The sequence below is a fragment of the Aspergillus affinis genome, assembly GCF_023601865.1.
Source record: "Aspergillus affinis strain CMG 70 chromosome Unknown NODE_124_length_105727_cov_84_656186, whole genome shotgun sequence".
Lineage (NCBI taxonomy): Eukaryota > Fungi > Ascomycota > Eurotiomycetes > Eurotiales > Aspergillaceae > Aspergillus > Aspergillus affinis.
The window spans coordinates 1-27,803 of NW_026515905.1; the positions used below are offsets into that span (position 1 = coordinate 1).

General features: G+C 53.1%; 7 protein-coding genes across 7 annotated transcripts; 4 read left to right on the plus strand and 3 right to left on the minus strand.

Annotated features, from left to right (window-relative positions):
- Positions 1-312: 312 nt before the first annotated feature.
- On the minus strand, positions 313-3,216 carry KD926_001228 (uncharacterized protein; the record flags this gene model as incomplete). The annotated part of the gene is made up of 1 exon (XM_053104917.1): positions 313-3,216. The coding sequence occupies one exon, from the start codon at positions 3,214-3,216 to the stop codon at positions 313-315; it is 2,904 nt and encodes a 967-aa protein (XP_052951821.1).
- Positions 3,217-10,915: 7,699 nt separating this feature from the next.
- KD926_001229 (putative serine/threonine protein kinase) lies at positions 10,916-14,606 on the plus strand (the record flags this gene model as incomplete). The annotated part of the gene is made up of 2 exons (XM_053104918.1): positions 10,916-11,619; positions 11,672-14,606. The coding sequence occupies 2 exons, from the start codon at positions 10,916-10,918 to the stop codon at positions 14,604-14,606; spliced, it is 3,639 nt and encodes a 1,212-aa protein (XP_052951822.1).
- A 1,310-nt stretch (positions 14,607-15,916) lies between these two features.
- On the plus strand, positions 15,917-17,027 carry KD926_001230 (arabinogalactan endo-1,4-beta-galactosidase; the record flags this gene model as incomplete). Its single annotated transcript, XM_053104920.1, has 2 exons — positions 15,917-16,240; positions 16,299-17,027. 2 exons carry the CDS (start codon positions 15,917-15,919, stop codon positions 17,025-17,027), a joined length of 1,053 nt encoding a protein of 350 aa, XP_052951823.1.
- Positions 17,028-18,935: 1,908 nt separating this feature from the next.
- On the plus strand, positions 18,936-21,306 carry crzA (putative C2H2 transcription factor Crz1; the record flags this gene model as incomplete). The annotated part of the gene is made up of 2 exons (XM_053104921.1): positions 18,936-20,250; positions 20,306-21,306. The coding sequence occupies 2 exons, from the start codon at positions 18,936-18,938 to the stop codon at positions 21,304-21,306; spliced, it is 2,316 nt and encodes a 771-aa protein (XP_052951824.1).
- Positions 21,307-22,300: 994 nt separating this feature from the next.
- Positions 22,301-24,139, minus strand: KD926_001232 (alpha-1,2-mannosyltransferase ALG11; the record flags this gene model as incomplete). The annotated part of the gene is made up of 3 exons (XM_053104922.1): positions 22,301-23,482; positions 23,557-23,692; positions 23,793-24,139. 3 exons carry the CDS (start codon positions 24,137-24,139, stop codon positions 22,301-22,303), a joined length of 1,665 nt encoding a protein of 554 aa, XP_052951825.1.
- Positions 24,140-24,553: 414 nt separating this feature from the next.
- Positions 24,554-25,558, plus strand: KD926_001233 (putative mitochondrial export translocase Oxa2; the record flags this gene model as incomplete). Its single annotated transcript, XM_053104923.1, has 1 exon — positions 24,554-25,558. The coding sequence occupies one exon, from the start codon at positions 24,554-24,556 to the stop codon at positions 25,556-25,558; it is 1,005 nt and encodes a 334-aa protein (XP_052951826.1).
- Positions 25,559-25,780: 222 nt separating this feature from the next.
- KD926_001234 (uncharacterized protein) lies at positions 25,781-26,947 on the minus strand (the record flags this gene model as incomplete). The annotated part of the gene is made up of 1 exon (XM_053104924.1): positions 25,781-26,947. One exon carries the CDS (start codon positions 26,945-26,947, stop codon positions 25,781-25,783), a length of 1,167 nt encoding a protein of 388 aa, XP_052951827.1.
- Between the last annotated feature and the right edge of the window lie 856 nt (positions 26,948-27,803).

The following is a 27,803-nucleotide window of genomic DNA, read 5'->3' on the forward strand; positions in this document are numbered from 1 at the left end:
CCCCCCCCCCCCCCCCCCCCCCCCCCCCCCCCCCCCCCCCCCCCCCCCCCCCCCCCCCCCCCCCCCCCCCCCAGCTATTTAAACACACAGAGGGGATATCAAATCACCACATAAACGAATGGAATATAAACATACAATCCGATCATCGTGACGAGCGTATGATACGTGAGAAACAGGAAAAGCAACACAAAACGCTAACTCAGCAAAAATATCAAAATGTGAAGGGAATAAATGGACGAAGCCCCTGTCAACGCCACAATCGTATATCTTCATACCTTCGCCTCCCTTCGCCTCCCTTCGCCTCCCTTCGTCTTACGCTTCACTGTTGCTTCGACTGATAGATTTCTCGGAGAAGTTATCCATATCCCGAGCGGTAGCATTGACGACCCTCAATCGCTCCTTCGGCACCGTATATGTCATCTGGACGCGTCTCCCCTCTATCGCACCCTCGACGTCCCAGTCCCCATCGTCATCATTGTCGGTCTCAATCATGTTATCGAGCAGTCCATCCAGGGCGAAATCATCGCGAATAGGCGTCTGGAACGTCATCTCCCGCGAGGATCGGTTGCCGGCGCTCCACTCCCTGGCACTGCCCTGTTTACGCCGGAACAGCTCAGCCGACGCACTGACCGAGCGACGGGGGACTGGCGCGGCTGCTAAACTTGAGGCACTGCCCGACTCGAGTGGTTTCTGAGCTGCTCCGAGCGCCGTGCCGCGGCGATCGACCCCCGAGGCGAGGGAGGTGTCGTTCCAGTCCTCGGTGGCTGGTGGGCGCTTGCGAGTGACGGAGAGCACGCGTCGGACGTTGCCCATCCAGTCTGAGGTCCGGGGCTTGGAGATGGAAAGGGGTCGTGGGAAAAGATCCACGGTGGGTGATTGGGGGCTTTGGGGGCCTTGGGGACCACCTCCTCCAACCGTTCCTTCTTGTTGGAGAAGGTGCTCGCTTTCGACCTGGCGTTGGGAGAGGGTTGTATGGGCGGTGGAGAAGGAATCGGAGGAATAGCGCTTCTCTTGCGGAAGGGTTGCGCTGTCGGGTCGGTTGTGGATGGTGTGTCCGGATGACGAGGAGCCGGGCTTTTCGGGCGACACACGCCCACTGCTCGGTTGACTGGATGGGTTATGGAAGATCACGCCGTGGTATTGGTGGGCGGATTTGGTGGAGGTCGAGGAATCCGATAGATTCGAGGAAGTGCGGTCGTTCTTGTCCGGAGAGGGGGGCTCGTCGCGCTCGAAGCCAGCGCTGGGAGTCAATGCCGGTACGACGCCGTGGGGATAGAGTTGCTCTTCGCCGACGATGGTGCTTCGGGGGGTGAGGAACGGGTCCATCGAGTTTCGCACCGCTCGCCGCTCGGAATCTTGAATCTCGTCCTCCTCCCGCTCGTCGATCGGGGGAATATCGGCCGTTCCGTCACTTCTTCGGTACTCGTTGTACGGTGCAGGCGGGCGGTACATTCTGGCATTCAGGCCTGAGCGACAGGTCTTGGTCGGGGATGGGATGTCCATGAGCAGTCCCGTTCTTTCGGCGACGGCATCCCCAGTATTCTGCCAGTTCGATGACCGGCTGGTGCTCGGGTTGTTGTTCCACGGGTAGTCCCTATTGGCCTCTCGCGTGGAGGGCCGGCGGACGCTACTAGCCATGGAAGGATCGTCTTGATTCCAGAAGTGTGCGCGTTGTGCCTCCAAGGCCAGCTTCCGGAGGCTTTGATCGCGCGTGCGGCGTACTCGTCGCCTCCGCCAATAGAACCAGACCAGGATCGCGGCGCCCGCGAGAGCCGGAATCCCAGCCCCGAGTCCTGCACTGAGTCCGATTGTTCGGGGGGTGGACGAATGGGAATGGGAGTCGGTGTTCGCGCCCACCTCGCTGGGCTCATCGGACGGGGGCGGGCCGGAGACAACGTTCGGGTTTGCATACGACGAGACCCAGTCGCCCGAAGTGACGTTGTACAGCTGCACTTGGGTGTTCAACTGCGGGCTGGCGTCCGATCTTTTGGACGATTGTGATATGCGATACCCGCCTGCGATCATCATCACGCCGCCAGGAAGCATCGTCACGCCGTGGCCATAGATGCCGGTCCCTTCCGCAAGTGGGCTGTGTTTCTTAGATGGGATGCTCCATTTCCAGCCACTCGAGCTTGCATACTCTTCTCCGATCTCGAGGACTGCCAACTGAGGGTGAGCGGGGACACCGGTATTGCCAACCCAGCCTCCAAACACAATCACCTTGTTACCATCTGGAGAGAGAACGGCGGTATGTCCGGAGCGCGGCTCGATCGCCGGGGCCGTGCGAGCCGCAAGGTCCGTTTTGACCGAGTCGAGCGACGAGTCGATGTTGACAATGCTCCAACTGTTCTGCGGAAGCGAGAAGAGAGCCAGCTGCGACATATTGATGAAGGCCTTCTGGGTATGACCTCCAATCAGCAGAAACTCCTGCTGTTTCAACAACTTCCCCGTCGCAGTAGACGTATATGCCGGCAGTAAGGGGGTAATCGTAAACCCGGCTTCCGGGATCGGGGGTGCGCGCTCGCCGGCAGTCGAGATTTGATATTCGGAAGGCTTGTCCGAGTCGGAAGGGCTCAGGACCATTAGGGTCTGAGAATAGTTCGCAGCGGCCATCCACGTTTGGCCCCATTGGACTGGTAATGGGCACATTCCACCAAAGGCGTAAATGGCGCTCTCGCTCTCGTTGGAGTTGGCATACGCAAACCCCGCGGACAGATAGTTCGGCCCACTCATCCTAGAGCGCGTTCGATCGTTCGTTCCAGCTACCGAGTACCTCTCCCAGGTCCCGTTTCCAATCGAGCTGCTGCTGCTGGGCGTGAACTGCCATACCGTAGAATTCCCTCGCGTGCACTGGCAATCACCGGTATAGATTTGGATCATGCCGTGTTGGTCGATTACCGGAACGAATGAAGATGTCTGGTTTTCGGTTTGGAACGGGACCTCCTTCGAGAGGGTCTCATAGCGTGGATGTGAGCCATCGACGTTCCTGGACACGTTCAGAGAAAGCAACTCGGCAGTGCCTTGGTTGCTACCCGGCCGTAACAGATAGGTAAAAGAGGCGTTGTTCTGCGAGTCGTATAGAAGGTATGACGGGGTGTATGGAATAGTAGCAATGACAGGACTAATAAGCAGCACGACGAGTAGGAAGAAGGTCGACGTCAGATGGACGCCGTCAAGTTTGCGCATTCCGTTGATTCGGGGTATTCGATCATCCATGGGACACGACAGGAGTTTCAACCAAGTTGAGGGGCACTCTGACGTCCTGAGACAGACCACTGCATCTAGAGGAAGTCCGTCGATCTTAGTTTGCAACCGTTAGCTCGAAAAAAGGCGTCTCGAGGCTTGTTCGGCCGGCATGGAGAGAGAATCGCGCTGGATGAGGGACCCACGTGCCCGGCGGGCGTCTTCTCGACGCGATGTCAAGTGGGGAGATTTAGATAGAACAACTTGACCCTGGAAGGGGGAAGATCTCTAGGAATATGAGAGAGTTGAAGAAGAAAGTGAAGCAGCTCGTGGTCGCAGGTTGGAAGAAAGTACGGAGTAGCAGCTAGAGTGGGGGGCGATGGGCCAGGCGACAGTCAACAAGACCATGTCGAAGCCATGGCCGATCGGGGCCGAAGTGCAAGATCAATCAATCAATCAATGCATCGGAATAGAACAATAAATTAAAGCCATCGTCATGGCCCATGGTCTGGGCGGTGCGACGTTGATCCATGATGACATTCGCCATTGGCTTAATGGAGGGGCTGGACGAATTATGCGTAAACAGGCGGCTGGTTGCACCGGCAACGTGCATCTTCTTCGTGCCTCGTCCACGGTACCAAGGAAAAGGGTTGCGTAAGATGCGCTTGGATTCTGATGTTTTTTTTTATTTTTATTTTTTGGTCACCTCGAAGATTCGAGTCGTAATCTTATCGGCATCTGTCATTTTATTATCATGTTCAAACTTCCTCAGGAATTCTGCAGGTCATGTGGGGAAGGTGAGACACGGCATCGTGAAATGCATTCCATGCTTCGTCTCTCTCTGCCCGAACTAATTTGACCCTAATGCTTCGAGATGTTTCAAATCGACTGTCAATTTCCGGACTATTGGTTGCTCGGGATCCATCGACTCCATTTTGGGATCGGTTTGTCGGGACAGCCCTATATTCTATAGTCGATACACTATGCACAGAACTAAGGGTTTGGGCAGCACCGTCCCGAGTTGAAGAAAGCCTAGATTGAGCCTCATTTTCTTTCTAACTCGACGCGGAGTATTGTTTGCTACCCAAGATATCCAGAGGGAGACTTGATAGGGAATTATGACGTCTGGTTGCCAATATACTCCAATCTCGGTCTTCTTGGGCTTCCGCCATCCCTGGTTCGGGTTGTTTGTTTTCACCTCTTCGAGGAATGGGCCCAAGGTCTGTGAAATCGAAATGAAAGGAGGTCAAGATGGTTCCGCTGTCCATCCGAGGTTTTCGAGATTGCATGCGACAATTTTCGTGATCATGACTCGTTAGGGCCACTCTTTCGCGGCCCTAGTCTCGCAGGGCACGATTGCCTTAGTAAACATTGCAATCTTCTGTTCGAATCGGCATCAGAGACATAGGAAAGCCATTACGTTTGGAAACGGACCCATAAGCCAACACTGATCATTGGACTATAGGTCCAAGCTACTAGGGTTGATTATGGCAGAAGCATTTCTCAGCTCCTTCTCAGCCTGTCGACGGTCGACACCTCGACCTTCTACGTCAGACCTGGCATTTGCAACCAGACCCCGATAGTCGCACGTGTTCATCCCTACCAATGCGCATTTGAGCGATGCTAGCCTTCCGGACCAGTCCCACCACCATCTCCTTGTAGACCAAGGAAAGTTACTCCGTACAGAGACCAGACCGCTCCCCGTGAGACCGAGATATCTCTACCTCCCTGTCCGCGAAACATGATTCGACAGACAAGGAGAGAAAAGGAGAGGGAGGGAAAGAAAAAGAAAAGAGTCAGCTCCATATCGCCGTTGCACGACTTGTCCCCCTCCCTCAAGTCACGGGGGAATCCCGTGGGGCGAATGCGGGGTTCATTGATCCGACCAGAGAGCAGAGGGTGTCTAAGTGTCCATCGTCAATGTCTTCGATCCCGACGGGTGAAGATGTGATGAATGATGATTTAATGCCTGCGGGTCAGTGCCCCGTCTCTTCCCACATTGGGTTAACGATCGCAGCTGTCAGCGACTAGTAGTAACTTTAGTTTGAACGTGGTGAATCCACAAGGGCTGAGGAGATGCGGTTGGATGCGCTGCGGTGGCGTTTATTCAAGAGGTTTTTAATTACTGTCGGCCTGATCTCACCGGAGCAGAGGGAGGGAGAGAGGTATAGAAGATCCGATTATACGACTAGCATCATGTCGACTCACCGTCGGCTCACCCCCAAAACCATCCCGGCTGAGACGGGTTACACCGTCCCCTCTCGATGATACCCTCATCTATCCCATGGTCGATACACTCCCTGTCGCTTGATCGCCTTTTGATTCACCCCCTCGGGTGGTCCCGCATTCCCCAGCTGCCTCCTGACCCCCGGGAGACGACAAGGGAGTTCGAAGGTCACCCATAGTATGACTAGCTTGTTTCGAAAAAGAAGGTCATGATGATACTCCGTGGGGGTGAGAGCGAGAGCGAGAGAGGGAATTTATTGGGGAGAAGATGTGAGACAAGGAGATAATTAAATTTTCCCACTCGATTCCTCTCCTGCTCAAGTCGACGTGTATTTGATAACGCCGAGTGGCGAACGTATAGTTACTTATGATTTATGGCTGTAGGTATCCTTGCCGCCTTCAGCCGCTTCGGGAACAACCGGTTAGGCTTCGGGGAGACGACCAGTGCCACTCGGTCTGATATATCCATCAGAGTCAAACAGGGTGTAATGGCCTCTGACAGCAGAATAAGACTGCGCTCCAGACGTCGCAGGCGAATCAGGTCACTAGTCAGAACCTTCTTCGAGGTGTTCGCGTATCCTGAATGCAATATCCTGGGCGGATATGTCATGCCATGCTATGCGAGGTCTATTGTTCAAATAGCGCGCATGGACCGAACCAACAGTCATTGTCCATCTTAGTTGTGGCTGGTATAGAATGGAATCGTCCTATCAGCGCGGCGGAAGGTATGTCCAAGCGACAGAGATTGGGGCGGAACTCGTATCCAACCAGGGGGTCGATTGGGCTCGGTGGTTGGAGGAACCGCAGCAGGACCGGCTCAGAGAGACAGACAGAGCGAGCGAGCTGGAGAGGCTGCAAGGGTCCCTGCGAGCCCGATTTGCCATCAGGAGACAAATAGGAAAGAGTCAGGATCCGTAGTGGTGTAGTGGTCCAGTACGATACCATAACTGTGGCAGGTAAATGTAGTATAGTGTAGTAAGATTATAGCCTAGACTGGCTAACGAGGCACGGACGCTGCTGTGCGACGGGAACCTGGATGAATTTGCTCATTAGTGAATGCTGCGGGTGAGTCTGTGTTGGATCTAGCGTCTCGATGGGACATCATCGTCCGTGGCCATGTTTGACTCTGACCGTGCCTTTCTCCTTTCTCTCCATCTTGCGCTCTCTCTCCCCAGTCGGTCTTCTCCCCGCCTCTTCTTCTCTCATCTCTTCGCGCCTCCCCCCCTCCAGAGAGGAGACCCGAGGGTATACGAAGGACCAGGGGGTACTGGGACCGAGGACACCTGGTGCAATTGCAGTTCTTCGCTCTTGGTTGAACAACCGGGCGACGCTAAAAAGCTTGGTTCGGGCATGGAGAGCCAATGGCCGCGAGTCAGGATCGGGGTTGCCATGCAAGACGCTGAACTGGGGATGGTTATGAGAAGAGGAGAAGGTGGACTTGTGATCTCCTGTCCCTCAGGACTCCTGTACTCCTGTAGGACGCAGTGCAGTCTACTAGTCTGCTCCTCCGTGGCAAAAGAGACGAGTATCAAACATGAAACCTGCAGGGAAGATTGACATGGATTGATCGTATGTACCTACTCCGGAGTACGGATAATGTTAGGGCGGCACCCTAAAAAGGTAGTAATAATACCCAGAGGTAACTATATTTTCTTTGATTATTGATCCCCTAGTGACAGCGGCTGGGATATCTAACCTAGTAGAACCTGGATAATTACCCCGGCCAGCTTTTGTCTCAGATTCCCTGCTTTGGTCGGGCCCGCTGCCCTTTTTCCCGGTAGAACTGGATGACATCCCGGCAGGATCCTTATTATGATTATTTACCGTCACCATGTACTAAGGTAGGTAGAGTGGTAGGTAGACTTAACTACCGCTACCTCGAAGATACGGAAAAACATTGGGCTCCAATGACGTCACCCTCCAATCACCGAGGGAGGGAACCTGAAGGACAAGCCGAAAAGCGCGATGCACGCCAATATCCAGTCGTATGCGCAACATCCAGTAGGATCATCCGAGCATCCTCAGCATCCTCAAAATTCATTGTTCCCTTCTCTCTGGGCCATCCCCGTCCCGTTCGGGAAGATTACCCATGAAAGCTCCGGACGGCCGTGATGTTTCTGGTCTCGGCTCTATTTATTTATTTCCAATTTTCATTATTTTAAATAGAATCAAACACTTGCATGCTCTGGCGGACGGGAGGGAATTCTATCCATAGGCTGACACTGGCATAATGGACAGTTCTATAGGGACTTAGTCGACCCATCGTCCGGGAGAGGAAAGACGGGACGGATGGAAACAGCGGTCCGATAGGAAGTTCTCTTCGCTTCGAAGAGTGGTGGTAGTAGAGTAGTAGCAGCAGCACTAGCCCATGCCTCCTCGTTGATTGATTAGGCTGCTACGCATGAGGAAATTAGGGATGGGGATGTTGACTGGAAGTTTCGGCGACTTTCCAATAGAGCCGGGAGCACGGGAAGAAAATCGCAGAGGGAAAGGAGTGGGGGAAACTAAGGTAATGCGATTTTCCCAACCCTGCCGACGGGAACACATCATGTCCGATCAATTGAGGTCCAAAACCCCCATCTTATTTGAGTAATAGCTAGAAAGTCACTACTCCCTACCCTACCTATGGCCTGGAAAGAGTTCCATGTCCTTTGGGGGCCAACGAGCATTGGCCATTCTGGCTTCTCCGGTTCCAATGGTTGAGAAACCCGTTGGAGACCAGGAGAACACAGACCCCTCCAGTCCAAACTCATCGCGCGAGACTAAAACAAACTGCGCCCGTACGATTGGTTGACATGGATATCTGTAATTCCAATATGTATTACCTACCAATTACCAGTCCAGAGTGCAAGTCCAAGTACCTCTTGCTACTTGAAGTAAGTATTTTGGTCGGATCCGTTCCCAGCTGAGGTTCGACAATACGGACCCCAGACTCCAGAGTAAACCAGGATCTGTACGGAGTCAATGCTCAGAATATCAGGGTTTGGGGAGGGAGGAAAAAGATGAAATCGAAAATCGAAAATACTGGCTAGACCGTCGAAACAAAGGGACGGGTAAAAAGTTAAGTTGGCGATGAACGGCAGACCCACGGAACACCCATGACTCCGGAGATCGAGACAGATCAGTGACTTTCACGTTGTCGTTGAGAACTCGAGTGACAGGTGTCATGGATTAACTTTTCATCATCTTTTTTTTTTCTCCCTTTGCCCCCCTGTTATGTTTCGGCCCGTCTCGCTCTATCTTTCACTATAGTGTAAGTGAGATGGCGGTGTATGATAAAATGGACAGGTAAAAGGGCTATCAGCATGCCCAAACTTCATCTATACCTGACCGGAATAAGTTCCAGCATGAAAGTTGTCCGGTGGGTAACGAAGCTGCCGTTGATCCTCCCATGGTAACAATAAGCTACAGGCAAAGACGGGAGGACGAGGCTTTACTAGCGGTGGTTATGTAGCAAAGAACCATGACTCGATGATAATGGACTGGACGGAGAAAAAGTCCCCTACGTAATGATGCAAGTGAAGGGCGCTTGGCACAAGAAATCCGCCACTCGCCTGAGAATTCTACTGCGTACACGGCGCGATGGCCCTTTCTGTTCTTTCATGAATTTTATTGTATTACCGTCCTTTTATTGCACCGCGATAAAGATCATTGTATGCTAGCCTCCCCCCCAAAAAAAGCTTCTACTTGCCGTTTGGGAAGGCTTCGGTCTAGGTCGACCGACTCCGATGGAAAGAAAACTAAAGGGCTCCGTTTACGGAGGACTGATTCTAGGTAGCTATTATGGGGCCGGTATGGAGTACCTCCCTGGCTAGTAGTATCGCAAATCTACCAACTCTGTACTAGACGACTAGTATTGCTCGCTAGTAAGTTCTAGTTTCTCCCATGGGGAACGGAATAATATCCAAGCCAGATACAATACAATATCAGAGTTCTGCTTGGAAGGCGAAAGGGTCCCAGACTCTTCCAGCTGCCAAGAAACCCTTTGCCCACCTGCCGGATGGTCGGCCGAGATGGCTTGTCTGCGGTCCATCCAGATTATGTATTAGTTTTCATATTGGTATTTGGTAGTTATGGACATCTCGTCCGATCGCAGGGAACGGAGCTCTTACGCTCCCGTTACAATACCGTCCCCTCCAACTACCTACGAAGTACCTACTGTACCTCCGAGGGATGTACCTGACCTGTGCATAGATCTATATCTCTCCCTAATATAGGTAGGCCAAAAAAATTAAAAAAGAAGAGAGACTGATTTCCGAGTGTTATCAAATTGAAAATAGCCTTCATTTGATCACTATTAACAAACTCAATATGTGTTTTTACTCCTTAACTATGTATCAGAACCCAGGTCTCCACTACCTACCTTTTCTATTTTAGAAAGGGTAAAAAAAAAGAAGAGAGAAAAAAAAAGAAGGAAAGATATGTAAGTCAGTCAGTGCCTCGACCTGCCCGCCTTCATGTCCTCCCCGTTACTGTACTTTACTGTCGATGACAAGACCACCAGCGTCCCCCCACCACCCCCCGGTACTTGAGGGTGTATGGGCCGTACACCACCCATACATTCATTCCTCTTAATACTGATCCCCCCTCCTTTCCTCTCCTTTCATCCGCCTGACAAAAGCCTGCTCTCGCCCACAGTTGGTCCTGGGAGATTCTTACTACCACAACTAAGGTTACTACCACCACCGTCGTCATCATCCATCCTCTCTCCCTCTCTCGCTCTCTCGCTCGCTCTCTCTTTTTTTTTTTTTCTTTTTCCCTTTCCCCCTAGTAACTCTCACCAACATTTACCGCCAACCAACCACTTCTTCTTCCTCCTTCCTCTTTCTTTCTTCCTCTTCCTCTTTTACTTCCTCGCCTTACATACAACTCTTCACCTCCTTCTTTCCTATTGTTTTACTTCCTTTCCTTCTTCAAGTTTTAATATTTTCAATCTCCGATATACGGTCTCATAATTCATTTTATTTTATCTATATCAATTTTTTATATCCTCTTCGACCTCCGCCAATTCATCTGGGAGCCCCATCCTATTAGTACCGATTACCATCCGCTCCCTAGCTTCTATACTTAGCACAGTCCTTCTCGCAACCGCGCTCGAAACCACACCTCCCTTCTCATCCGACTGCGATTTCGTCCGATACGTCCACACTGGACCGAAGATCATATTATCGAGCGAGACAATCGATCTCCGACTGCACTCTGGAGCTGTAGCAGGTCTATTGCCCGGAAGTCTTCCCGCGTCATCACCGCTGTCGGGCACACGGTTTTTTCCTCCGCCAGGTCAACCTGAATAGTTGTCATGGTTTTCGGCCGAGTTCAACTCTGGGAGTAATGCTGGTTCATCCGGGCGCCGTCCGCAATACAAATCAAAAGAGATCTCGAAACGAACGAAATATCAGAAGCAATAACGATAAGAGGATATAACGGGATAGCCTTACTCGGGATAAAGAGGAGGATGCTAAATTGCAACCTGTACCGAGTTGGTTTGGCTATCTAAGACATAAAAATGACTGATCGCCCCCCTTCAGTACCCGCTTTGGAGGAACCCGTTACTCTCGGTATTCTAAATGGTCCGAATCATGTTCGCAGACGGGGATCGGATAAGTCCAATGAGGTGTCGGGACAATTGTTTTCGGCTTCACTAGATTCAGACGCAAGACCAGCTGTCACTCGGCCTCCAACCGCCAAACTTCCCTTACCAACCGATGTAGCAGAGGGCCAAGCGTCTCTTCGCCATCCGTTCTCCCACGTCTATCATTCCTCAAATACCTCCAGGTCACCCTCCACCAGGACATCCTCCAGCTCGCTCCAAGCGTTAAATGAAGATGTCGTGGTTGATGCTCGGTCGGATGGCATCTTTGGGCGGCCATCTCTGCCCCGGAGAACATCGCATCTGTCCCAGTCTGATACGCAACCCCCTGAATACCCAGTTTATCCCGATCAGTCCTATGCCGTTCTCCAATCTCAGGTCCATCCTACCTATCAGCCTCCACATCTTCGTTCCCGGAGCTCCTATCCGTCGCGCGCTGAGATCCTTACCCGGATTGCACCGTCATCGCGGATCTCTCGTACGGCCGGAAATACCCCTATCACCAGCCCTGGGCTTTTCTCTGTGCGCAGCCCACGCTCGACGCCGCCGTTCGGCTCCGATGATGAAGGTCGTCTGAGCAGTCCGTACCTTCACCCAACACACCTTCAACCCCCCAAAGAGTAAGTCATCAGCACTTCATAAAATCTCCCCCAGTGCCACTAACGAGAATAGAACCCACACTGCAGAGGTAGACCGGGATCTCGTGACCGGGAACAAACTGATCAATGAATATGAGATTCTCAAGGAACTCGGACGTGGCGAGCATGGAAAAGTGAAACTGGGCCGGCATGTGGCCACCCGCCAAAAGGTTGCCATCAAAATTGTCCAACGTTATTCGAAAAGGCGTCGCTTGGGAAAGCTGGGAAACCCCGAAGACAAAGTCAAGAAAGAGGTTGCCATTCTAAAGAAAGCCCGGCACCCCAATGTGGTTAGTCTATTGGAAGTGATCGACGACCCAAATCGACAAAAAGTTTATATAGTCCTTGAATACGTCGAGAATGGCGAAATCATATGGCGGCGTCGAGGCTTACGAGAAATCGTCCACGTCGATAAGAACCGACTTGAGCGTGAGAAAGCAGGAATTCCCGATTCGCCGTCGTTCATGGAGGAGAGTTTGCATTATATCAGAACTGCTCAGCACCTTCGTCATCAGCGTGAAAAGGCACGCGAGCGCCGTCAAGCGCAGGCAGAATACGCACAGCAAGGCCCTATCCCGGCATGGAGTTTGGAGCATGGTGCCGAATCCGACGAGGAGGAAGAGGAAGGGTCTGAGTTGGCGATTGCCCGTACGTCCAGTCGCTCTATGATGAGCCAAGAAGACTTTCAGGCCTCGCCACCGCACTCCTTCGTGTCAACTCATGAATCAGCTTTGGCTGCAGTGGAAGGCAGCATGTATGGCGCCTATGCCGATTACACATCTGATAGGCGCTTTAGCACCGCGTCGAGCAGTTTTGGATACGCGCCCTCCGAGCCCGAGTGGTTCTCCGATGATGACGACACGTCATACGTCCCTTGTTTGACCTTTACGGAAGCTCGCAATGCCTTCCGGGATTCTCTACTCGGTCTCGAGTACCTCCATTACCAGGGTATCATCCACCGCGACATCAAACCCGCGAACTTGCTGGTCACTAGGGATCATCGCGTAAAAATATCGGATTTCGGCGTGTCTTACTTAGGACGCCCCATCAGGGACGAGGAAGAAGAGCAGGTCGGAGAGACTGATGCTACCGAACTTGATGATGCCCGAGAGCTATCCAAGACTGTCGGAACTCCCGCGTTCTACGCACCCGAACTATGCTATACGGGTGAAGATTTTGTGGATACTATTGGAAATATCCCCCAAATCACCGGTGCTATCGATGTCTGGTCGCTCGGGGTGACTCTTTACGGCATGATCTTTGGGCGCTTGCCATTTGTCTCGGATGACGAGTATAGCATGTTCCAGACTATCGTCAAGAAAGAGGTCTTTATTCCGCGCAAACGCCTAAAGCCTGTTGAGGATGACCCGGATACCATCAGCCAATGGCCTCAATGTGCGGACGACAGCAAGCGTATGGAGCATGAGCTCGTTTACGAAGAGATCGATGACGAGCTCTACGATCTCTTGAAACGTTTGCTCACCAAGGATCCGATTAAACGAATCACGGTGAAAGAAATCAAGCACCATCCCTGGATCTTGAACGGCTTGCCGAATCCTCGAGCGTGGGTGGAGGAGACTGATCCGCGCTATCAAAGCAAGATTGAGGTGTCCAATGAAGAAGTCACTACTGCCGTCAGCAAGGTTCCGTTTATCCAACGGGTGCGGTCTAACGTTGCCAAATGGTCCAATTATCTTACCGGTAGGAGTAGTGGCAAGGAAAAGGAAAAGGATGATCGGAAGCGCACACCTAGTGCAGCGCCTTCAGTGGAATCTTCTGTGTCGAGTGGTACCTCCATTGGAAAGTTCCTTTGGGATAACCGGCGTGGGAGCTTTAAGGACGAAGATTTTCTTCGGCCTTCACGCCTGACTAGAGATGGCGAACACCCCCTTTCGCAAAGCGTCAGCGCAAGTCCTGTGGGACGGGATGAGCAATCATCCTACTTCCAGGATGTACAATTCGAGACGATCCAATCCAACGGGCGAACTCCGCGACCGGACCCTCCGGAACGCGCAACGTCAACCCTGTCCACCGCCGAGTCTGCGAAAACGATCAAACCGTCCAATATAGTCACCGGATCTTCTGGCTCTCAAAAAAACGGGGCCCCAGCACGTGTCGAAACTGCCGGGACCACGAATGTCAGTGGTCTGTTTGGCGGTGCAAGTCACAGACTTGCAAGAGGCCTTCAGAGTGGAGAGCGGCGGCCTGACAGACCGATGTCAGAGGTTGTGTCTCTTGATGGCGACCGCCACTCTGAACCCAGTCTGGCCTTGAGCGTTGCCTCTGCAGTCGGCCATCATTCCAACTTGTTGCATGACGAGGAGACGTCGTCATTACGTGTCGAGGCCCTGGGACATCGGCGCAACCGATCGCATCAGCTACCTGGCAAGGCGTCTGGTGAACCGCTGTACCTAACCAAGGAAACGCTTTTGCGCCAGAGAAGGAATGAGTTCGATCCTGTCCCTAGCAAGGGCCAGTCGATCTCCCACAGCAATAGTGAGCCTTGTGCCATTACTGGTGAACCCCGGGACGTTGAATATGCGGTGGAAAATGCCTCCCCTGACCAATTTACCGCTGGCGTTGGCCTTACCACGTCTCCTCCATCCGCTGCGACGATCTCTTCGTCATCGGTTGACGACTACACCAGCGGGATTTCCCAAAGTACTTCGCACCCCAGCATTCCGTCCGTTGTCTCGGGCGCATCCTCACTTTTTGGCGAAGGCCTGCCCAAGGAAAAAGACTGCGAGCCGGGAATCGAAGTTCCTTCCATTCTTCGCACGGGCGAAACCGTCAAAGCACGGCGCATAAGCCCACCGCGACCAATCGAAGAAGACGAATCTCGATATTATTGTGATGATGAAGATGATTTCGACGATGATTCGGAAGATGAAGGTCTCATCATTGGGAAAAGGAAGGCTACCACTACCCCCCAGAAACCAATTCTTCGTCGCAACCACACTTCGCAATAATATTTGCCAGGTATGCCAGATAAAAGAAGGGTCATCAGTCTTTCTTCATGCTGGTTGATCCCTCTGTCTTGGTCCCATCATGGGATGGCTTTTCTCCTCTCAATTCTTTTTAATTTCTTTTTTTCTTTTTTGCCCCGATATACCGGAGCAATGGTTCATATTTCAATGACTTCTATTCTACCGGATCTGGGCTTTTTGCATGTATATCATTTTTATTACTGGGCTTTCCTTGTCTGCTCTTTCAGGCTTTGCGAGCATACAGCGAGCCTACGGAGGCTTTCATTTTGTTTATTTTGGCTGTGACCCAAGATACCGGTTCTCTGCTTGTACATATATTCGCATTGGTGGCACGTCTATATTCGGCCTCTGTGTTTCTACATTTCCTTTGCCTGTTGGCTTCTTGTGGACTGGTTTTCAAAAGCCGCTGAGATCTGCTTTGTTTGCCCCATTTCCCCCCCTTCTGACTCCTCTTTTTCCTTTTCTTTCTCTTTCTCTTTTGATTCTCCGGTTGCGTTCACATATATATCCATATATCTCCTGTCTGCGTTTGTGGTATTCGGATGGAGGGGGTTGAGGGGGCGTGGGATTGTTTGTACGTAATGTTGGCATGGAGGACTGGAATTGGGATTGGGATATATTTGGTGGCTGGCTCCAATACAGGAGAGCCAGCCTGATGACGATGATGATGATGATGATGATGATGATGACATTTTGGCATTCTGCATGGGATGAAATGAAGGGTGAAGATGAAGCCCCGCAAGGATTTGGAAGAAAGGAGAGAATACAAACGTTCATCCGACGATCCACCAGGACCGCATATGATTTGTTCCCTGAGCAGAGCACTTGCTCCGACATCGTACCTCCGTCCATTGTCAGTGAGAGCGCTGAAACAAGCCAAGAGGCGCGACAGCGAAGGTCCGTCCCTAAGATCGGCGGGTCGCGTTCGGCGTATCAGGCTATGATCCTCCACCAATGATGCGAGTGTCTTGTCCTGGCGAGCTCACCAAGTTGCCTGATGAGGTATTCTTCCGTGCCAAATGCAGGACCGTCGACGGAGTGATCCACCGTTCTATATTGATTAAGACTCATGGATCCCCGGTTAACACCGCATGCTCCGTCGCCTGGTGCTAAAACACCATGCGGTATATTCGGAGAAACTTGTCTTGACCATGGACGCATTAAATAAGGGACGAAGTACTCCCTACCCTTCTCTCCCTTCTATTCTTCTTCTGTAGCCTGGCGCTGTTCCCTTGTCGCATTTTTTCTTATTTAAATCGATATCTCGGGCTCGAGCCTGGATCTCCGTCAAAATGCTTTTCTCGCTCCTTCTCTCCTCCCTTCCCCTTCTCACCTCCGCCGCCCTCACCTATAAGGGTGCGGATATTTCATCTCTCCTGGTGGAAGAAAAGGCCGGAATTGCCTACAAGAATCTGAATGGCGAGACGCAGGCACTGGAGAAAATTCTTGCGGATAATGGTGTCAATTCGATTCGACAGCGCCTGTGGGTGAACCCCAGCGACGGCAATTACGACCTGGACTACAACCTCGAGCTTGCCAAACGGGTCAAGGCGGCCGGGATGTCGATTTATCTGGACTTGCACTACAGCGACACATGGGCCGACCCTCAGAACCAGGTACGTTGATCTCTTTCCTTTCCTGTGCGATCGTCACTGCTGACCGACGACATCTTAGGACGCACCCTCCGGCTGGTCCACCACGGACATCGGCACGCTCGCCGGGCAGGTATACAACTACACGCTCGAAGTGTGCAACACGTTTGCGGAAAACGACATCGATCTCGAGATCGTCTCGATCGGCAACGAGATTCGTAACGGCCTGCTGTGGCCGCTGGGCGGGACCAGCAGCTATGACAACATCGCGCAGCTGCTGCACTCGGGCGCCTGGGGCGTCAAGGACTCGAACCAGGCGACGACGCCCAAGATTCTGATCCACCTCGACAACGGCTGGGACTGGGGCTCCCAGAAGTACTTCTACGACACCGTGCTGGGGACCAACACGCTCGTCTCGTCGGACTTTGACCTCATCGGCGTCTCGTACTACCCCTTCTACAACGAGGACGCCACTCTGTCCTCTCTGAAGACCAGTTTGGGCAACCTGCAGTCGACCTACTCCAAGGACGTGGTGGTGGTCGAGACCAACTGGCCCGAGTCCTGCCCCAACCCGGAAGAGGCCTTCCCGTCCGATCTCACCTCGATCCCCTTCTCCGTGGCCGGACAGAAAACGTTCGTGCAGCAAGTGGCCGACACGGTGGCGGGTGTCACCGGGGGTGCCGGCCTGTACTACTGGGAACCCGCGTGGGTGGACAACGCAGGATTGGGATCCAGCTGCGACGACAACCTGCTGGTGGACTATAACAACGACCAGGTGCGGGAGAGCGTGACAGTGTTTGGAGATATCTAGATCAATAGTTCTTATGGGAAGGAGGGCTTGTATGTATAAGACTTGTGAACATTATAACTAGGATGTATTATGGAATATTCATTCTCCGTACTGAATAGAGTAACTCGAACTAAAATGAACCTGTTTGGCCCGAACTTCAAGAATTTTAAGATTCTTGATAATCAAGCTTAATGATAAAAATAGCTTCGACCTGCCCGGGCTCCTTCCGAGGGTTGTTGCACTTACTCTTAGTACGAGCCATGGAAGGGACGAAGTTCAGCTGGGTGGCTGTGCAGCGAAGCTACGGGTAAGTCCCCTTGGCCTGCCAGAATCCGGTCAAGAAACGCGGCCGATCAGGGCACGAACCTACCGGAGAATATTAACTAAGGGGTCAGGCTGACAGTCTAATCCCGGAATCGCAATGATATTCAGCCTCGATCGCGACCAGGGACGTCCAGGTTCTACAGAGTACTCCATACTCAGTGCGTGTACCGAGTTAGGGCACGCTGCAGCCAGGCAACCATCGTTGAGAAATTAGGAAATCCTACCTAAATCTAATACTACTCTGTGTGTAACTAGATAATTATGGAAATCCTTCGATTCTATTATTAAATCAACATGGGATCCCCGCATGTGCATTATTATTATTAGGAGCAGTGGGCGTTGGTTCCAATGGATGGAATTGATCTCGTGATGGCTACGCTACCTGGGTATGTATGCACGCTGCAGGCACAGGGTGTGACAGCTGAACGGCTGAGCAGCTCGTCGAGATGTTTGTTCTCCCTACTCATCAGTTGGAATTACTACGGAGTAGATTAACCAAATGATTGAGATCAGCGATGCAAGCTGATTGACGAGGGGACAGGTCAACTTCCCAAGCTCGTTTAATGTTACATACAAAGGATCTGAGACGGGGGTGAGATCCTTAATCAGTCATAACCTTCTAACTAGTCAGTAGTCACAACGAGAATCTCAGAGCCGCATGTATGGGGAATTGGAGATGACAAGATGTATTCCAGGGGATCTCGTATTTCCCTTTTGAACCAGACTAAGTGGTTAAGTCAATAGTAATGTCAATGTCAGCCCGGGCCTGACCGACGGTAAACCAAAAGCCTTGGTTCGTATTTGACTGTGTTCTCAAGAGGCATTCCACGGATGGGCTCTGACAGTCACGGCGATAAACATAGTAAGAAGTAATCCAGAAAGGCAGCGATGACTGAGTAGAAATAGAGGGAAATACCGCGGGCTACCCGAGCGGCCTGAATTGGCCTGAACACCCGCCGGGCAGCGACTGTACGTAACATACATCGTACCGTACCTACCTTCTTCTGCTTCTTTCCCTCTTCAACTTCTTCTTTCCTTTCCTTTCCTTTCATCCCTCATTTCTATATCTATCACTTTCATCCATCTCTCCTTCTTCATCCCCCTAACCCATCGTTAACTTCCCATCAGTCAATTCCGATCCACTCCTGGAGGGGAGAATGTAAACACTCCCCCTCCCCCGGTCCCGATCGCTGATACCGTGCGCCACGAGGCTGAATCGCAAGGTGCACTCCGGACTCCCCCTTCCTCTCCTCCCTCCTCCCTCTCTCCTCTTTCTTCCTTCCTTTCGAGTTCCCTGTCAGCTTGCAGATGGTTGTCTTGTCCTTCTTCTCCCCCTTTTAGGGCTGGCACTAATTGATTTAATTAAGTCATTCCTTGCCTGAAATTGCATCCTGCGCCCTGCCAACCCATCTATCTTATTTGTGATCTTCCCAATCACAATCACTGCCCCTCCCACTTCCAGCGTCTTCCCTTTCCACCGCCCTCTTCTGTCGCTCTCCCCCACCCGCCGTTGCTTGTTGGCGCGACCGTTCAATCAATCTCTCTACTCCAACGCCCTTTGCCCTGCCTCGCGGAGTATCTATTCTGGGATACAGATCACTCGCGATGGCTTCCCACGAAGAGTCGAGCCAATCTCCGGCGGGAGTTAAAAACCGCAGCGTCAGCCCGTCCGCTCATCTTCATCATCCTCAACAGCAGCCTTACAATCATCCCTCCGTTGGTCTGACTTTGGACCCTTCTGTCACCGTGCCCTCTTTCCACAACCATCCCAGTTCCTCCTCCCCAAGCGCCGACTCCTACACCTACAGCACCGGCGGCTATCTTTCCCCGCCTGGCGCGCCGTCCTTAGCCCCGCCGGATCAGCCCTTCTCCCACGGCCTGCAGCTGCCGCAGTCCTTCGAACCGGGCTTGGTCAACCAGTTTGATCAGTCCTCGGGCATCTCGCTGCAACAGCACCCGCAACCTCAACAGTCGACCGAGGAGAACTTCTCCACCCTCTTGAACTCCGATCCCGCCGGGTTCGACTTCTCCGTCTACCAGAACCACAGTCCGAACAGCACGACTGCCCCCGAGTACGACTCCTCCCTCATGCTGGACCCCCAGATGCACGGGCAGCCGCGACCGGTCAGCCAGGGCGTAAACCCCGCCGATCTCGTGGGCCAGATCTCGTCGCCCCATCCCTCGGCGTCTCCGCAGATGTCCCCGCAAGAGCAGCATGCGCACCACTCCTCTCCGAGTCCCATCTCTCCCCTGAGCTCGACGGCCGGCACCTTCTACACTCCGCAGCACTCTCGCCACACGTCCTTGGACCCCGCATCTGCAAACTACCTGACCGGCGGCTCGCACGCGGATTGGCAGGCCGTCATGGGAAATGCGGCCTTCCAGGGCCACCGACGGGCTCCGTCCGAGGTGTCCGAGGTTTCCTCCGCCGCCCATTCGCCGTATATGTCCCAGCATGATACGTTCGACGCCGTCGACAACAATCCCTCCCCGCTGTTGGCGCCGCAGAACGATCCCGGACTCTACGAGAATGCACTCGCCATCGAGTCCTTTACGCTGTCCGAGCATCAGCAGCACCAGCAGCATCAACAGCATGCTTTCAGTCCGGCCCACAGCCCTTATATCTCCCCGCAGTTGATGCCCCAGCAGGGACCAGAGATGATCCCGAATATCCCATATATTTCCCCGCCGATAGAGAATCCGCAGTATTCCACCCCTTCAGTCAATGACGTGTATAACAATGGCCCGGACGGCCCGGTCATGTCGCAAGGGATACCTTTGGGCCAGGATATCGGACAAGCGTCCCAAATGGCACCTCCATCTATCAACGTGGAATTGGCACCCCCCTCGAGGAACCCTATTTTCCCTCAGTCCAAGCCGACAGCAGATTTGGACTCTCTGAGCCCGCCTCCTTCCATGCGTAGGGACCTCTTCCTTTCCTCCTGGCATCCAAATCATGCTAACTCAACTAATAGGCTCTCGCGTGCGCAGTAAGTCTGATCCGTACGCCCATCCTGCCTCCCGCTCTCGGAGTCCCGCGACCACGAGTAGCCTGGAGCCTTTGGCTCCGTCGTCACCTCGATCGCTGTCGCCCTTTGATTCCATGGGCCGCCAACCGCAAAGCAACCCCAGCTCGCGCGATCCGTCTCCGTCGCGATCTCGTCGGTTGTCAACATCATCCATTGACAGCCGCAACTATATCCTCGGCCTTGCCGATCCACAGCGGCCCGGGGCGAATCCCAATGACTCGAAGCGTGTCCAAAAACATCCCGCCACGTTCCAGTGTCATCTCTGCCCCAAGCGCTTCACTCGAGCCTATAATCTACGGTCTCACCTGCGCACCCACACGGACGAACGGCCGTTCGTCTGCACCGTTTGCGGCAAAGCTTTTGCCCGGCAACACGATCGGAAGCGACACGAAGGGTTGCATTCGGGCGAGAAAAAATTCGTCTGCCGGGGAGAGCTGTCCCGCGGCGGACAGTGGGGATGTGGCCGCCGATTTGCCCGGGCTGACGCGTTGGGCCGCCATTTCCGATCGGAGGCCGGTCGCGTTTGTATCAAGTCGTTGCTGGATGAAGAGTCTCACGAGCGCTCGATGATTGACCAGCAGCAGCCATCGCATGCGGGTCACTTGCAGCCGATCCCACCGCCGCTCATGGTGTCGGGAATGGATGGTCAGCATGCCAGCAGTTTCGTTCTTCCCGCTGCGTTGCTCGCCCAGTATCCCGCACTCCAAACTCTCCAATGGGACCAAATCCCGGCTTCGGCGGACGATCCCAGTGATATTGGAGGCCGCAGCAGTTTTGACGCCAGCTCCGGTGGCGAGTTTGGATTCGAAGACGACGAATCGGCTATGAGTAGTGTCTCTGGCATGAGTGGGGGGTACAGCCCTCAAGAGAATATGTACGGTGTCAATAACCAGATGTTGGGGGTCAACTCTGGGGAAAATTACGCCAACACGGAATGGAGAGAATGACAATGAGTCGTTTCTGCTGCTGTTTGATTTTTGATTTCTTGTGCCTTCCTTACTTTCCTCCCCCTTCCTTTTCACCTTCTGCGTCTGTTGTGGACGCTGTTGCTTCATCTTCTTTTCTTTTATGCCACCACCGGGTAGGTACTAATATTCTTACCTGGGGGAGGGTTTCATTTGGAAACCGTACCTTGTGTCGGTTGCGGTTTTGTCGTGGGTTTTGTTCATTCAATAGAGGACTTTTGGCGTTGAGATATAGGCTGGTGCACCCAGATCACGGCGGGTTGACATTATCTATCTACCGTTCTATCTTCATCTTTTTTTTTGTCCCTTTTTCGTTCAACACCATCGCGAAACATTTTGTTTATTCGTCTGCCTACCTACCAGTTGTTTTGATTCCCCCTTGGTCCGCAAGGGCTGCGGACCGTCGTTATGTGCCTATGAGTCTATACCCTAGGGATTCCGTCTGCTATTTAATGCAGGGGTTCCCAGATCGGGTAACTTGCTCTTTTTTTTTTTTTGGAACTTGACATTTTGCTTTCTTGCTTGCTCCTGTCTTTTTGGATATAAAAAATACTTTCTTCAATCGGATCGCGGCTCCGGATATGATGTAGCCTGTGCAACAAACAGGACAGTTCCGCAATGCCAGACCCCATTCCTCCTCTACTTGGGTCAATGATAGGTTCCTACCAATTACCCACCTGCTGTAAATCCGGCGCAGTGATAGGTCTAAATACCAAGCCAATCTAGCTGAGACTGCTAAAAAAGTAACCGGGTCTACGCAACGGCTAAGGGGGGACAAACGCTTATTTCACGCAAACTGGCAATAACGGCAGAGTCTAGAGTCTACACCTACAAAAACTGATGATAAGGTTGACAATTGTAGTACAAGGTCTACGAATTCCCTTTCCGAGCTCTTTGAAAGATATAATGAAAAAAAAAACCATGTCTCGCTGAATACGTGTATGGTGTGTGTTTTTTGTGTTTTCTAAAACCAGCCTTACTGCGCTCGCATCCGGACCAGTTTTCCGATCTCGCCGATCCACTTGGCTCCGAATTCTTCCTCGGTGAAGCGCAGGGCGGATTTGCGGGCTCGTAGACGCATCGCGACCTTCTCCTCTTCGGGCAGAGCCAGGGCGGCTTCGAAGGCGGCGGCGAACTCGTCCTCGGTGGAGGCGCGGAAGCCCGTGGCGCCGTCGCCCAGGTCGACGACGATGTCCTCGCGCGGGCCGCCGGAGTCGTGCACCACACTGATCAGGCCGGCGGCTTGGTACTCGACGACGCAGATGCCGAAGTGCTCGCTCCACATTGCGTTGACGCCGATGGATGCGGTGCCCAGGTGCGACAGGATGGCGGGCCAACTGGCGTCGCAGAGGAACTCGGTGTGGTCGCGGATGCGCAGCTCGTGCGCCAGCAGCCGGAGGTTGTAGATGTGGGTTTCGTCGGGGCTGGCGTGGCGGACGGAGCCGATGAGGACCAGTTTCGGCTGCGGTTGCTCGGCCAACGCGGGATTCTTGCTGCGCTCTTCGAGGAAGCGGGCAAACGAGCGCAGGACGAGCGGGTGGTTCTTCTCGGGCCGGAACTGCGCGATGTAGAGGATGACGGGGCTGCGCTGTTGCTCAATCTCGGCGTTGACGGCGATAGTCGACTCGAGCTCCGAGACGGCGGTGGGGGGGAAGACAACGGTAGGGTCCCGGTAGACGTTGGTGCGCCGCGAGGGGCCCCAGATCGTGCGGATGTGCGCCGACGTCCACGAGGAATTGCACATGACGACATCCACGTGGCCGCCGACCCAGCCGTAGAGACGAGCGAATGCGAGCCAGTATTTCCGCTTGATCTGGCCCCTCAGGCCCTTGCCAGCCCCGGCGTTGACGCCTTGGATTCCGGTGGCGTCGTCCAGGGATTGCAGCATGTCGGTGGATATCGTGGGATAGTGGACGTACGCGCCGGTGGGGACGGACGGGAACAGCAGCTTAGAAAAGGCCAGGGTGAAGGCGTAACCCATCGTATCGACAAAGATGTCAGGAACCAGGAGGGTAAAGGCATCGTAGGCCACCACCAGCGACCCGAGGGATTGACCGAGCAGGGTCATGTGGGGATACATGCTGCTCTGGACATATTTGCGCGTGGTGAGATACATCAACACCACCGTCGGGGCGTGCAGTTGGATGTTGAACCGGCTCTGAGGCAAAAGGCGAGTAGGTTAGAGACGGAGACCAACTTTCGTCGCAGTAGCAAGGTAACCCCCCCACTTACTTGGACTCTCTCCAACATAGCAGTCTTGTTGATTTCATGGTCTCCGGTATATATGGCGCAGGTAGCTCTAGGCCATCGCTTCTGGGTAGCTCTCACAGCTTCCCAAAGAACACGTTCTCCGCCTCCGCCTGCGTTACTGTTCCGCCAACAGGGTTAGCAGTGGCTCTATTACAGGTGTTTTTCGTTTTGAGACGACGCGATGCGACGGGAAAATAGGCCACGGGGATCAGTCATACCAAAAGGGGTGAAAGAAGCCGATAATCCCAGCCCAGTCCTCATCCCGGCCGGTTTGTTTATGGCCAGCTGTCCCAGAGCTGGAGCTGGAGGAATCGACCTTCTCCCAATCCTCATCCTCCCCCGAGCCGCCGGACGACGACTTGGATCGCTTGGCCTGGAACTCCTCGTCCTCGATACGGACCCGCGAGAGGACCAATTCCCTCCGAGACTTGGTGCGCTTCTGGATGGCCCATCCCACACCGCGGAGTACGAAGCGGAGAAGGCCCAAGGGGAGCTGCGGGACCAGGACGCAGGTGGCCAGGAGGGCGAGGACGGTGATCAGGGATTTCAGTAGAAACAACATCATGGTCGAGCACAGTTGTAGAATGACATCCGAACGTCCAGACGACGGATGGTGGAAGGCAGCGAAAGAAGCGGCGGAGAAATACAATCTTAATCTTTCCACCTGGCGAATTTCCGCCTTCTTTGGGGGGGCGTGACTCGTTATCGATAACGGTATGTATGGTAAGTACTCCGTATGGTACGTATGTATGGATCATATCACGTGGCACTATCACGTGGACACTTGTTGATTTGCAGTTTTCCATTCGCTGCTGCCGGAGAGCTTGATCGGAGTATTTGTCGCGTCTCTGGTGTGGGTGTCAAATCATTCTTATTCTTTTACATATCTTAATCTTTTCATTCTCTAAATATACATCCTATTCTTTGTTCATAGTATACTGTTCCATTGAGCTGTGCAAAGCCCCCTACAGCCACTATCATGAGATCGTTTCATAGCTCACTCCGCACAGCGCGGAGGACTGCTTTCCAGCAACAAGTCCGCCAATTTCATCCTACCGGGTCGAGACCTTTTATCGCCGAGGCTCTAAGCGTCTCGTCTGGCTTCATCTATGCTATCCATTCAGTCACCGGTCTCCCATGGGCAGTATCCCTCCCATTGACGGCATTGGTGGTGCGAACGACTGTCGCCATGCCGTTGCAAATCTACACCAAGATACAAGCCCGGAGAGAGCGTGACATGATCCCCCTTCTCCACTCGTGGCGCCAGTACTACCAGAAGGACTTGAGAAAGCGCAAATCATCATCCGATCAGCTCGCACTCCCTGGAGACGCTAGGGTGCAAGTGCTAAAGGCCATGGCGACGAAACAGCGCGCCTTGCACAAGCGCTGGAATGTCGCTCGGTTCTGGAAGCCCTTGAACTTCCTGCAGATCCCAATCTGGCTCTCCATCATGGAAAGCATTCGAGCCATGTCCGGGAGTACGACCGGGTTGGTCCCCTACCTTCTCTCCTTCCTAGAGTCGTCGTCCTCCGCCGAGGCCAGTGCCGCTCTGCAACGGGCCGTAGAGCCCTCTCTAGCTACCGAGGGCGCGCTGTGGTTTCCGGACTTGATGGCGGGTGACTCGACGGGCATTCTGCCGGCCGTGATGACCTTCTCGATCCTTCTCAACATCCGGAGCGGCTGGAAGGCTCCGGCCCTTTCCGAATTGTCGGACCTGCCGCGGCTGGAACTGGCGAAGAAGCTGTCGGTGAAAGGGCTTAGGGTGTTTATTCAGGTCCTCGCGCTGAACGTCGGTCTATCGTCCTACTATCATCAATTTCCTGCGGCGCTTATGCTCTATTGGATCACTAGTACGAACACTGCCACGTTGCAAACCTATCTTCTGGATAAGTACATGATTTTCAACCAGCCCCTGAAACCTTGGAGACAAATGCATATCGCGTACACATTGCCGGGTGAACAAGGGTCTGAGAAGACGAAATAACCTTTTTTATCTTCTTTTCGTGTTTGAGTCTTCTTCAATGCAGTTCAGTCTGGGCAAAGACAGGGGGGAAACAAAATAAAGACATGGTTCCATCGAGCATGAAGAAGCTGGATTCGAAAGAAAGAAGCAAATGAAAAGAGATACAGAAACCGAACCTTCATAACCAGCTATGTGTCATAATCATTTGTCTGCTTGGTCGCAAAGTCACTTGGGGGTGGCAAGTCATGATCTGATATTGGTAACGCGATGTGGAGCCCAGCTCAGGAAGCGTTTACGTCGCCGCACTTGTCTCTGCAGGTCCGAGGAACTCAGATCTAGATAGGGGATCTGGGCCATGCGCAGACGGATGAATTCCGGGCAGATCGGGTATGGGAAAAGCCATGCGTAGTCGTGGAGGAATGTGCTTGGGGACAGGCCCAGATACAGAGCCAGATATGCATCGTCCCTGCAATCCCAGTCGGGCGGTCCGAAGCCGGGGCATGTGGGCTCTCTGTACTCATAATTGCTGGGATCTTCTTGCTCTACCTCCAATTCCTGGAAGCCTCCGCGGATCTCCACATGGTCAATGCCAGCCTCATAGATAATGCCTCTCGCCAAAGCTCGCTGCATGGAGTGGGTCTCGCCCGGGAAATATGTTTGCAGATAAGTGAGTTGTCTGAAGGCGTTCACCCCGTTCAGTCTGTCGGCAACAAAAGATTCTTGAATTGGGGGATTGAAGTCAAAGACCACCTGAAGATGCTCGGCGATGTCGACGACGGTCCCGCGACAGGCCCAAAGATAGTAATCATGGTGGAGCTCCCATCCGACCGGCCAAGTGTCGCGGCGCGGTTCGTTGTCCAGGTGGACCGGGAGAACTGCAACTTCCTCCGCTCTGCGCTCCTCGCGCTCGCGAGGCGTCGGAGACGGGCTCCTTCTGCCGCCCGCCGAGTTCTCCTGCCATTGGCGCGTTTGAATGAATGGGTCCTGCTGGAAGACTTCTGGAGGCAAGCCGTACAACTGACGGTTGTACATCGACTGGACAACTCGCTCGTCAGGCGGGCTCGGCGGGCGCTCATTCTGCCTCGGCATCGGCGTCGGCATCGAATTCGGATGCTCTGTTGTTCGGCCGCCGATGACCAGCCAATCTATGAAGCGACTCAGGTTCTCGACTTGCTCCTGCGTCCGACCTTCCTCGCGCCAACTGGTTACACGGGCCACGATGTCTACGCCATTGACGATAATCATGCCGTTGTCTTCAGTGATTCCATAGAGGTTGCGACGCGGTCTAGGGAGATGGATTCTTCGCACGGTGGCTGATCCGTCTGGAGTGCTCGGCCGACTGGGCGCATTCTCACTGCGATCGCCTTCGTCACCGTGACTGCCCGAGGGACGGGACGGAGTACCCGGCATGGTTGTCTGCGGCTCCTGTCGATCGTCAACAGCCGCAGATGACAATAGAGCCAAACAGACTCTTGCTTATTACGGTCAGTGGATACTACACGGACTTTTTCCGGAGGGAGAAAGGGCACTCACTCACTTGAAGTCGACCGAGGACTCACTCGAGAGATGAATGACAAGCACCGTAATGAGGTGTATGCTGGGGGATCTTTGGCGACTGAAACCTTGTCTTAATGAGAGTCGGAGAGAAAACCTCAGCCTGTTTACGAGGACAGGGACAGAATCTGCCCTCTGGATGATGACAGAAGCAGGCAGGCAATTGGGAGTCCCAACTCGATGCAAAACAAAAAAAAAAAGAGTACGCTGAAGTATGGAAATAATGAAGGCCAGAGTGAAACAGTCTGAGACTTAGGGGAGGGGCAGAGTGCGGGAAGGAGAAGAAAAATGAGGAGGGGGGGGATTCCACCTTCTTTGGCCTTTCCTGTGTTGGACAACGATGCGATCAGCGATGTGTACGATGCGATCGATTTCTTTTGCTTCACTTAATCCAACGGGTTAGGCCAACGCAACGTTGCGCTCTGGGGTAGCGTTCACTGATACAGCAGCAGCGCACTGTTCTTAATTTCCTGTGGTTCAATTTTCTCTGGACTTCTCTTCAGTTACTTTGTTTCCCATATGCTGGTGGACTGTGTGGGCTTATTTGGGTTTCTATGGCTTCTTGTATATATATCTGTCCCTCTATGTGTAGTGTAAAGTTGTAAGAGTACTGTATAAATCTAGGATATTTGGTGTCTCTACTTGGTTTAGTCTCGAGCACTGTACTATCATAGCACAGAATCCCTAGTATTATTGGAAAGTCAATGTAGTC